A 12761-nucleotide genomic window follows, 5' to 3' on the forward strand; every position below is an offset into this window, starting at 1 on the left:
AAGCAGTATTTTTCAATCTGTGACAGCGTCCTGTATCATAACTAAATTTCTGCCGCTTATAACAACTAAAACCGTGTGAAAATCCCGTAAAAATTAGGGGAGTAATGATTTTTCCTCATTAGAAATGAAAGCAAGGGAGCGCACTGGAGACCCATCCAAGATGGCGGTCGCGCGATACGTCAGCTCCAATAGGCAGCTCAGTCTACGAGGTGTCTATAATGTCGTGAGATGCAACAGGAAGTGACGTCACACGTCTGTTTCAAAACATCGGAAGGAACAAATATTAGAAGCGTCAGGACAGAACTGACAAGCTATTTTTAATTTAATTTAAATATTGACTAGTGATAAAGCGATCTAATGGCCAGATTTGATTATTAGATAACTGCACACATATCGACGATTTTACCAATAGGCCTACAGCCTTTGTAGTAAGTAAATATGAAACCCCATATCGGTCGACCACTTTTATTTTTGTAGGTTTAATCTTGATTTAGTGTTTTATTTAATTAATCTTTTTTATTTAATTGCTCAATAGAGTTTCACGTCATACTTTATACTCCGTTTATGTAATCTGAAAGTGAAGAAGAGGAGTGGGACGAACTCAACACAACACTACATCATAACATGGTAAAAAACACATTTTCTTTAAGAAATTAAAATAAAATTGCATTTATCAATGCTTGTAGTTTGTGTACAGAGTAACTATTTGTTCATTTGTGATAGCAAGGAGAATCTGACAATGAGAATGAACAAAACTGGCATATGACACCCCCTAAGGACCCCACAGTAAGTACATCTGAAATGTCAACATCTGTATATACAGTACTTACATTTATCTTTTGTTTGCTCACTTCTTTAACTATTATATTTTTATCATGTCTCTCGATCCTTAAGCAAACTTTAACTCTTCTTTTCAACTGTGTAATAGTGTAGTAAGTGTGTGGTGTAGATTTAACAGAACAAAAGAAGAATATTTATTTATTTCAGATGGATGTTGAAGGACATGGCAACATGGACAATAATGCTGATGAGAACCCAAGAGCTGTGAAAGACAAAATATATCCCACCGCTAGGATTACTAAAGAAGAATCCCAGTTGTCAATTTTATCCTATGCTCTTAGGCATACCACAACAAAATCTGCTCTTGGTGATTTATTAGATCTAATTAATTTACATTGTCCAGAAGGAACCAATGGAGCACCAAATAGTCTATACATGTTCATGAAAGAATTTGATTGTAACTCATTTGAAATTGTGTACATCTGCCCCACATGTCATCATTACTTTGGTAATGAAATCCCAGCAAATTGTGCTTCATGTGGTTCTGAACCTGGGGATAAGAACTCTCTTATTGAATCTGGTGACATGTTCATGAAATTATCAATCAGAAAGCAACTTGAAGAAAAAATATTGGATTCTGAATTTAAAACAGCCCTGGATTACAAATGGACCAGAGTTAAAAGCAGTCCAGACAGTGTCCAAGATATATTTGATGGTGCAATGTATAAATCGGTAGATCTTCTGAATGATCCGGGTCAATTTAACCTTTCACTCACATGGAATGTTGATGGTGTCCCTATTTTTAAATCATCGCCTTTTCACATTTGGCCAATTCAAGTTGTAATTAATGAACTTCCTCCTGATATGAGAAATAAGCATGTGCTCCTGGCAGGTTTGTGGTTTGGTGCTTCTAAGCCTGAAATGAATTCTTTTCTTCAGGCCTTTGTTGATGAGTGCATTCAGTTAGAGCAAGAAGGTCTGTTAGTACAGCACAGAGGACAAAGTACACAAATGCGTGTGTTCAATCTTGTCTGTGTGTGTGATTCTGTTGCTCGCTGCTCTGTGCAAAACACAAAGCAATTTAATGGGGAATATGGATGCAACTGGTGTTATAAGAAGGGAGAAATAGTTGCCAAAGGAAATGGTTTTACTAGGGTGTATGCTTCACAACAAAGAGATGCAAGACCACGTACCCACAGTCAGCATTTTGATGATGTTAAAAGAGCAGTTGAAACTGGCACATGTGTTAATGGGGTCAAAGGGCCATCCCCTTTAATGTTCTTAATGTATTTTAACATGATTCTGGGATTTTCTTTTGATTACATGCATGGGATTTTACTCGGTGTTAGTAGGCAATTCACGACTCTATGGTTTGATTCAATGTACCATGGAGAGAGATGGTATTTGGGAAGATTAGTTACGACCATTGACCAACGCCTTTTTAAAATCAAACCCCCAGTTAATATTACAAGACCTCCACGCTCTGTTAGGTTGCGCAAATTCTGGAAGGCTTCAGAATATAGGAATTTCCTTTTATTTTATAGTATTCCATGCCTGATTGGCATCTTACCATCTGACTATCTGGAGCACCTACTACTTCTTGTCCAAGCAACTTACTGTCTATTAAAAGATGACATGTCCTCTCATGACATTGATGTAGCTGAACACCTATTAAAAACGTTTGTGAGCCGCTTTGAAAGATTGTATGGCAAATGTCATGTCAGTTTTAATGTGCACATTTTGGAGCATGCTGCACAGTCGGTACGAAACTGGGGTCCACTATGGTGCCAAAGTGCATTTATTTTTGAAAGTCACAATGGTACCTTGCAAAAGCTCTTTCATGGCACCCAGGCTGTTCCAGAACAAATAGTTAATAGCTTTTCCCTTTTTCAAAGTGTTCCAAGACTATTTTCTACTGTTTACAATGGCAGTGTTAAAAAAACAAGCACATACTTTGTTGAGCGTATGCTACGTGGGTACAAACTTGCCACAAACTGTGTTAAAAAAACAAACACAATATTTCAGGGCTCACCTATACTAAGAGCACCAACACCAAGGGAGGCGTTTCTGTTACGAGAGCAAAACATTCATGTTGACCAATGTGCATTTTTTTTAAGAGCTTTAATTAATGGAAACAGGGTTCATTCAAAAGCAAGCACAACACTGTCAAGAAGAGTTAACCACGCAGTTGTAACAGAACAAGGCACAATGGCACTGGTCAGATCATTTGTTGATGTGGGTCTTGACACAGGCTATGCCTTTATTGATCCAATTAGTACAACCAGGTTTAACATGGTTAAAGACAGACAAACAGGAACTATTTTGTCAGGGATAGTTACGGAAAATTATATCTCAAGTGATGTCAAATTAATCAAGTGCAATGAGATTAGAACAACTTGCGTTTACTTAAAAAATGTGGGATGTGTACATAATTTACTTTGCATTCAACCCAACAAATGGGAAGTTGACTGATTTGTAGTCCAGAATTACCCTATCCTAAAGTCATTTTTGTCACATATTTACAATTTCAAACAAATAGCTTGAGCATTCTTGAACTTTTGCAGTTAATACATATGTACATAGGATACATATTGTTAATATATGTATGTGTATGCATCTGTGTGTTTGTTTGTTTGTTTGTGTGTGTGTATATATATATACATATGATATGAAATAAGGATGTATTACTGATTTTCTCAAGGTCTAAGGCAGTCTGTGGACTGGACCTGGCTGAATTATAATTCTTATTCATTTTGTTTTTATTTGTTTGTCTATTCCCTTTTGTTTTATTTGGAAAATGTATTTGGCCAGTTTAATTAATAAGCTCTGATTTTAATAAGTTTTTTTATGTTAAATCACACTGCTAAATAAAATTACTTTGTGGACTGTTTACATCTATGTATATTTTTTTCATATCCCATGCAAAGTTATAGCAATATAACATGTACATTTGTCCTGCAGGTTTGTCTTACATGACTTTTAAATTATTAGTAATGAAGTCTATCACTTGATAAACTCTTTTGAGTCCATCAGAAATGTAACATATAGCAACACCTTACATAAAATCTTTATTTTAAATCCGGCAGGAATCATTTCTGTAGTGTTGAACAGTCCTAAAGGATTCCTGTAGGTAAATAATGAACAACCTGCAGGAATTCTTCATTCCTGGATGACATTGCACAATCCTAGGACAAGTGTGTGAACAGACCTACAGGACTTCTACAGTATAGGTAATAAATCCTGCAGGAATCCTACATTCCTGTAGGATACACAGTCCTGCAGGAATAACCCTGTCCTGTAGGATTTTTATTCTATCACACAGGAATCCTGCACATAACTACAGTCCTTCATAATTCCTGCAGGACATTTAACAGTCCTACAGACATGTCTGCAGACATACCTACAGGATTCCTGTAGGTATATGATAAAACCTGCAGGAATTCTTCATTCCTGCAGGACATTACACAGTCCTACAGGACAAGTATGTGAACAGACCTACAGGACTCCTGCAGGAATGTGCCCTGTCCTGCAGGATTTTTGTTCTGTCCTACAGGATTCCTGCACATAGGACCAAAATCCTACAGGAATCCTGCAGGATTTTTTTGTAAGGGAAATGCCATGTTTTTAATGATAGAGCATTGTTCCTCATAAATTAATCCGACAGAGGGCGCTGTACACCTGTCATCATTATACACATGCATGGGCCGCCTATCAGTTCACGTGCAAGAACATCCCCCCTATGTCAGTTATCTAGTACAGTAAATATTATCACTTACTGGTCGCTCTTTCGCCTCCCATAATATAAACAACACATTTCTTCAGAGAGATTTAGTTTTGAGCACATTGATTTCTAAACATCAGTTTGACTCTTATGAGTACATTAAACAGATGTGTTCAATTATGCAGCTACATTAAGCTCTTAGGAAAATAGACTAGATTAAACTAGATAGCACGAATATTGATCCATATTCTCTGCTAATAATAGCTTCCTGGTGCTGTTCTGTGTTTACACTAAATCCTACTTATCAGCCATTAACATCAATGTGCATGCTTTTAGCATCTCTGTAGGGGTTGGCAATCTCTGTATAACATATTGGATTGTTTAAACACTCTTGCTCTTTCTAAAAGCTGCCGAATTAGTGATGGAGAGGAAAGCTGGACAGCATCATTACAGTCAATGCTGAGTAATTCAGTTTGGCGGTACTATCAACATTACACACACTAGGAACTTTTTGTCTCATATGACGTTATCGTGCTCTTTTATTAATTCATTACATTTTAAATCCGAGATCAGCAATTATCACAGTTTTGTCGTTTTAAAATAGCATTTTAAGACCATTTATTTATTAATAAGGTGAAACATTTTTATTAAAACAACTTGACTACATGGACTTACACACATGCAAGTCATTTTTAATTAGAGCACTCTGATGTCTCTTCTCGTTTTTAATTTACAATTGTTTAAGCATATTTAACATATTAAAAAAATTTTTTTTATTTAAAATACTTTTTCTATATTTAAAGAATTAATTAGGCACCGTCAGGGGGTGTGTGGATCTTTGTTGCAATCTATTGTTTTGGCATGGGTCCGACTCGTGTCCTCATGACGTCACCGGCAGGGGAAAGATATTTACCCCGCGCGTCCCATCGGAGGATCGCAGACACAGACGGGACGCAACTCATCCTGCAGCTTTTTACACACAGCAGGTACGTGTAGGATTATTGCATGAGATAAGAAAATATTAAGAAAGTGTTTTAATCCAAATGCTTTGTCGTATGAGGCGATCGATTAATGCCATATGGTTAAGTTTTCTTTATTGGCACTGACGTGACAGAAATGAGAGAGAAATTTAAAAAACTATGAAAAAGTGACTTTTCATAACAAATGCACGCATTAAAATGGAATTTAAATCGTGACTGATGCACAAACTTGTTCTGTTATATATATATATATATATATATATATATATATATATATATATATATATATATATATATATATATATATACAGAACAAGCATTTAAACAGAAGCATTTAAGCATATAAACAGAACAAGCATTTGTGTAATTCAGGCTCAAAATCTTAAATGTAAATATATTTATGTTGTTATTGACAGCTTCTCCTTGTGAAAAGTTGCCCCCAATCTAAACAGTATATCATTTTTTCAGCTGTTCATGGTGTTAGGTTTGATTAATAATCAGATTTCTTTCAATTGAAGCAGATGCTCTGTATAGTCACTGTGTATTGACAGTATTATAATAACAGTATTTTATTTACATTATAAAGTGCATGTTTTCAAACATTGCTAATAAACATTAGGACATGTGTTTCATTGTATAGTGAAAGTAATTTACATTTGGTACCATGATGTTTAATTGCTCGTGGCCCCATATGGACAGTGGGGGGATGTCATATGTTATATGCAAGTTAGGGTGGGTGTTTACCCCTTACCCCCTCTTATCCCCACACAGTAAATTCAGGAGATTAAATATTTCAACCATATCAATTACCCATATATATCTGAACAAAAAACTTGTATTAAATCAACTTGAATTTGTATGCATTTTACGAGTTGGCTAATTTGTATAAAGTGAATCGTACAAAAATGTATGATTATCATAAAAAAAATTACGAAAACCTGCACCTTACCTCGAACGCTAGGGCATAAGAAAATCGAACAATACTGTATGAATGTGGTCGTACGAATACATATGAATTTACTTTGTAAAATACGTACAAAATTAAATTGCTATGAGATTGCGTTAAAATTTGCTCTAGTCTGAAATGATGTTATCTTGATGGTCTTTGAGTGAGCATTTAAAATATTTAAGCATTGAATGAACTGCTAGTCTGGTGTAATAGTGTGCAGACAGATTGGGATTAAATTAGATTAGTGTCCTGTATAGCTCGACAACCAGAATGTCTCTGTGTTATATTTGCATTTAGTAATGTACTTTAATGCTTTACTGATTTACAAAGAAATATGAGATGGTGCATCTAAACAGGATCTAAATATTTTGTGGACATTATACTTCAATAGACTCTGCCTGCAGATCTCTTGTAAACTCACACACATTGTATGTGGTTAATGTTATTAAGGTTAAATCTTATTGTAATGGGGAATAAATCAGATAATCTTTAGTGCTGCTATAACCAGCAACCAGACAAATAAAACAACTGTTATCGGCAGGTCTCCAGTATAGTCAGCATAAACTGAAGGCTGTGTTGTCTGAGAAAATCAAAGAGGCTTTTAATCTGACAGCTATTATGAACACACACACACAAACATGTATTGTCCTTTCTTTGGTCTCAGCTTCTACTGAAGCCTAAAGCTACTGCTGCCATTCATGAGGCCATGCTCTATTGTGTGTGTGTGTGTGTGTGTGTGTGTGTGTGCGTGCGTGTGTGTGCGTGTGCGTGTGTGTGTGTGTGTGCGTGCGTGCGTGCATCATTTATTATATGTCACTAATACTCAATTTTTATTTTATTTATATTGCTTAACTTTTTGTACACAAGATGGGTTTTATTGGTACATGTGCGCTTGTTTGGTGTTAAAGGGATAGCAAAAACATAAACTTTGTTGTTATTTACTCACAATTATGGTGTAAGTGTATTGCAGAACCCTAATGCAGAAGTGTTGCTTTGGGATTTCTGGTTAATACGTGAGTGAATGGTGACCACCTCTTCAAGCTTCAAAAGAACGTGACAATGTTAAACAAATTACTCCACTCGACTTGTGCCATACATTTTAAGTGTCCAGATGTCATACAAAAACGTTTGTTTTGAAATTAAGTAAAATATAATCCATTATTTGACACAAGTCTTAAAAATTGCCATGTTTTATTTTGTGCCACCATACTTACTCGTGTAACTACTCATGTCTTTAAATAGGGAAAACATGGAAGTGTTTGGTTGCTTCTAAATTTATCCCTGTTTGGATCCTAAGGAATGAATGGGGCTAGGCTAAATGCTAACACATTCATGATGCGCTGTACAAAAATTAAGTGCAAGCATTGAAAAAAGATAGGTATGTATTAATTTGTCGAAGTTGAGGTAAGAACATAGTAAATATTGAAAAACGGTGGTGTTTTCCTTTTAAATATATGACACAAGTTCATTGGAGTTATGTATTTAACACACAGGTCATTTCGAAACTTGAAGAGTTTTTTGCTTACTATGAGAGGTGGTCACCATCCAAGTAACCAGAAAGCACAAAAAATCTGTATTTGCATTCTAAAGAACAAAGAAAGACATTGTGGGTTCAAATGACGTGATTGTGAGCAAATAATAACAACGTTTTCATTTTTGGATGAACTATCCCTTTAAGTGCGCACATTATGTAAAATAATGTGTTTGGACATAAATGTGTGTTTGCAGTGTGTGAACACAACCACCATACAATGAAAAAAAAATCCACCCTCTCCTTCTTTTTTAATCCCAATTAACCCAAAGCAGTCTCTAGACATGCTGCTTTAATTCTCTTGTGAATGTGACGTCACACAAACAAAGCTCCGCCCACAGCCACCGACTGACTGGTTCATTTTACTTGAAAGCTTTTCTAAATGTGTTTGTTAGCATATTTTAGCGCTAATGTGGCAAAATATACTATTGTCCCAGACTGTATTCAGACTCTAGCTCATTTGCATTTAAAGGTACAGACATGAAAATAGCGCTTTTTTGCATTTGGAGTATTTTGGACACATGATCTGTGGGGGTTTTGAGCTAAAACTTCACAGACACATTCTTGACACATCCCGAGACTTATATAACATCTTGTAAAAGTGGGCATAATATGTGCCCTTTAAGAAGAAACCATGTAAAAAGTAATGGGTTTTATTTTGTATATTTATCTTCTCTCTATGGATATCTGGATTGTGTAAGCGTATATGTGATGAACTCACCTGTCTGTTGTCCAGATCTAAGGTTGCATCCTTTCCCTCCCACCCTTGACTGTTCATGACGCATCTGCTACGTGCCAATAAACGTCACCATAGTTTTAAACAGACATCAAAGTTTGTTTCTTTCCTGGCATTACTTATGTGTGTATGAATTACTTGATATTTCTTTGGATTGTTATAGATAATGCATGATGACAGACATAGATTTAGTACAGATTTCCTCTGCACTCTTTGTTTGCAGTAGTCCTGTTTATTTTTCCACGATAAACAACTGGAAAATATGAGCTGGCGTTTTAATATCGACTGTGCCCTGTGAAAGAATCCAGCGCCTGTTCATCTAATCCCAAACCTTTGTTTTAGATTCTAGTGGTATTATGATGGGTCCTCCTTAATGTTGGGCGGCCTGATGAGTGTCTGTTCCCAAAATATCAGGGTGTAAGCCTAGCACCCCCTCCTCCCAACCCCCAATAAACACACACCACTTGATATGTGGGTATAAATGGACAATCTGCCTCTGTGAGGGTCAGTTTATGTGTCTGAACCTTTAGATCAGCTGTCTGCACAAGTTTTGGTGTGTTATTGTCAAAAGTGTTGCATTTCTGAAGGTAAATCTCATTTATTTACTGTAAATCATTTTGCTGTTGCTATAGTGTTCTGATTTAAATATGCATGTTTGCTTTTGATATGTTAATATTAATTGGCATTGTTTAGCTTTGGTGGATGTGTAATACCTTTGTGCATTGATAAAACATGAGACCAAGAGGAACATGTTATTGCTTAGATGTTTGGACATTTGATGGAGTTCTCATTTGTGTTTCATTTAAGTATCAGCTTAGTCTTAAATGTTTCTCCTAAAATTGCTTAACACAAATCTGACAATTGTTAATTAGGGCTGTCACGGTTATGAAAATTATGACTAATTGTGGCGATTATGATGATTAATTGTCTGTTTTATTGACATTTACTTCTCATACTTTTTTTGTTTATGAAATAATTTTCACACATTGTTTTTATTTTAATTAAATATTTTGCAACGTTTACCTGGCAGTAAATATTAATACACAACACATATTTTAAGTAATCTGATAATGTCTCATTTATACAGGCGCTGCAGCTACCCCTTGTGTTTTTTAGAGAAATGTGCAATCATTGCGGTGAGCTGAAATCATCACGATGAGGTCAAACAATTGCGATAAGGCGATTATTTAATCATTTTGACAGCCCTATTGTTAATATACATTAAGTATGTGAAACTGTACAATTATTGTATATTATATAGATAAAATAATCTGGATTTCTGTAAATTTGATGAGAATTTTTTTTGTTAATTAATAATAATATTGATTGACGATTGCAGACTTGACAAATCTAATCACCGTTTGTGACACAGAGATCTCTTAGAAAACCCAAATGGAAACATTTGTGAGATTTTCTGTATGATTTTTTGAGATGACTGTTTTTTTAGGAGAAATATCTGAGACAAAGGGAGACTTAAAGGTGCCGTAGAATGTAAAACTGTATTTATGTAGACATAGATAAATAATAAGAGTTGTGTACATGGTAATGGCATATTGTGAGCCTCAAACACGATTGTTTCAACACTATCTTACGAGAATTTTTACATATTTTCAAGTTGGCTAATTCATATTAATTCATACGACCACATTCGTAAGTTTTTGTACGATTTGCCTTGACCCCTTTGACGTTGGGGTTAGAGGCGGGGTTAGTGGTTCGTATCGTTGTTGTTGTTTGTCATGAAAATCGTACGATTTTGCATGATTAACTTCGTATGAATTGATACGAATTAGCCAACTCCTAAAATATGTAAGATTTTTTGTGAGATCAGGCTGATTGTTTCCTCCTTCTTATGCTGCGTTCACACCATCCGCGGTAGAGTGATTTCAATGTTAAGTCAATGTGAAGATGCATTGACGCGCTTCTGGAGGTCTCGCGGCACGAATGAGGGATTTAGCGTGGTGCAGTAGATGCAATTCCGGCTCATTCGTGCGTCTAGTTTGCGCGACTGGGGAAAATTGAGCGTTGCCGCGGGAAACGCGCAAGTTCAAAATTTTGAACTTTGGCGGAAAATGCCGCCGCGTTAACCATTCAGGAGCTTGCTCTAGTAGTGATATGATTACAGAAAGCGAGCAGAGTCACAGAAGCCCCTCCCATGATGCGAATTTCCGCATGAATGTCTCCATGACTAGAATTTCACGCATGAGTGAAGCGCGTAAACTCAAAATGATCAAGCGGCAAACTAGATGCGGTAGATGCGAATTTGATGCCTCAAACGCGGCTGGTGTGATCCCACGGTTTTGTAAATCTCATGCATGCAAAAGACCGCTGGAAAACAGACCAATCCCAACATAACACCAACTGTGATGTTACAGTCGAGATACGGACCCAACATTAAATTACATCTTTAATTAATTACAATGTTGTTACAATGCTAAAAACAAAGTTATTACTGTTAATGCTAGTTAATGCTATATGCTAGTTAATGCTATATGCTAGCGTTTAAGCATATAGTTCTATTTTGAAGGTTACAGTTACGTTTTGCAGGTTCATACTGAAAAAAAACAAACTTAACACTCAGAAACGTTCATTAAAAATCTCCAAACAATTGATTATTCCGCAAAATCTGTATCTTCGTCTGATACAGACTCAAACATAATGTCTGTTTACACACACAAAGAGCTACTGAAGGAGCTGCTCTGTGGGACCGCCAATCAGAGCAGAGCTCAACATTATTATTCATGCCCCTTTCAAATAAGGCAATTTGTAAAGGCAAATCCTAGGGTTGTAAATGGACACGTAAAACCGTCTCTGGATACATTTTGCACTTAATAAAGCCACATACCTTTTTATGTAGATATCATATGAAAATTGAACAGATTTTTCATTGATGTTTTGAATAAAGAGTTGTGAAATTAAACAAATCTCATCTGTGATTTTTCTTTCTTATGGGAAGTAAAATTGTTATTATAGAAATTTTCCATTGGTTACTTTGAATTAGACCAACAGGCGGCCATTTAGCAAGCACACAACAATGCGCAAAAAACATCTGGAACACCTTAGCAACCACATAGCAATTCCCTAACAACAAATTTCAACATCCTAGCATCATGGTGGTGAGTTTCGCATGGACAAGAACATTACCTAACTGAATCTCTCTCTCTCTCTCTCTCTCTCTCTCTCTCTCTCTCTCTCTCTCTCTCTCTCTCTCACAATTATTCTAAAGCATTCTGCAAGGAGTTTATAAGCGTGTGTTTGGCAGCCTCCGAAGGTGTTTTATATCAGACAGCTATGAGCGGCAAGTACAGTGTGGCATTACAGGGCCCGGCGCCCTGGGGCTTCAGACTGCAAGGGGGCAAAGACTTTAACATGCCCCTCTCCATTTCAAGGGTCAGTACGAACACACACTGCCTAAAGCACACAACACACACATCTACACACTCTTTCAAACAAGAGAATTACCATCTGTGAATTGTGTTTTGTCTGGGTCACACCCCCTCTCTCGCCCACCATCTGTACCACAATCAGAAATTATGAGAAAATGACCGCAGGATGATGGTTGACCCTAGATGTTTAATCTGTTGGGTTAATTTTTTTGAAAGAGATTGATATATCTTTTCAATCAAAATATATTTTGTAATAGTTTGTGTTTGTCATAAATTGACAGTGTTATATAATTAAACATAAAATGATACTTCGTTATGTAAATGCCCAAATATCTTTATCTGTTAAGTGATCTATGTAACCTTTGCTTGACCACCTGCTCATGTCTTTTATTTCCTACTGAATCTTTCGCTCACGCACGCACACACACACACACAAACACACACACACACACACAAGCACTTATGTCACACACTCTTGCAGATTGCCAATGTATGACAGCTATTCCCACAATGCCATCTGGCAGAAGAGAGATGCAAAATTACTTTCTGATTGATTTTCCTTGCCTCTTACACCCCCAAACGGCTTCGTCCATCTTTCCCCTGTGACTCGTTTTCTCCGTTTTAAGCATTACAGTTCTCTGTATCTCCAGGTCTCCGTGCCAGCTTCAATTTTTAATTATG

At 36.3% G+C, this 12761-nt stretch overlaps 1 protein-coding gene and 1 long non-coding RNA gene across 8 annotated transcripts in view; both read left to right on the top strand.

The window, feature by feature from the left end:
• Nucleotides 1-569: 569 nt before the first annotated feature.
• On the top strand, nucleotides 570-3672 carry LOC141358952 (uncharacterized). Its single transcript, XR_012365513.1, has 3 exons — nucleotides 570-627; nucleotides 724-786; nucleotides 988-3672. It is a non-coding gene; the product is annotated as an uncharacterized lncRNA (long non-coding RNA).
• Nucleotides 3673-5334: 1662 nt separating this feature from the next.
• The window catches only part of pdlim5a (PDZ and LIM domain 5a), a 69912-nt gene continuing 62485 nt past the window's right edge, over nucleotides 5335-12761 (top strand). For 6 of the 7 annotated variants that reach the window (XM_073860997.1, XM_073860999.1, XM_073861000.1 and 3 more), the window contains exons 1-2: nucleotides 9126-9284; nucleotides 11921-12076. In XM_073860997.1, coding sequence (XP_073717098.1) covers nucleotides 11986-12076 — 91 coding nt within the window. In that variant the 5' untranslated portion in view covers nucleotides 9126-9284; nucleotides 11921-11985. Of the gene's footprint in view, nucleotides 5488-9125; nucleotides 9285-11920; nucleotides 12077-12761 lie in introns of those variants that run through there. The other variant, XM_073860998.1, reaches the window with a different exon arrangement.

The sequence above is a fragment of the Misgurnus anguillicaudatus genome, chromosome 22, assembly GCF_027580225.2.
Source record: "Misgurnus anguillicaudatus chromosome 22, ASM2758022v2, whole genome shotgun sequence".
NCBI classification, from domain to species: Eukaryota; Metazoa; Chordata; class Actinopteri; order Cypriniformes; family Cobitidae; genus Misgurnus; species Misgurnus anguillicaudatus.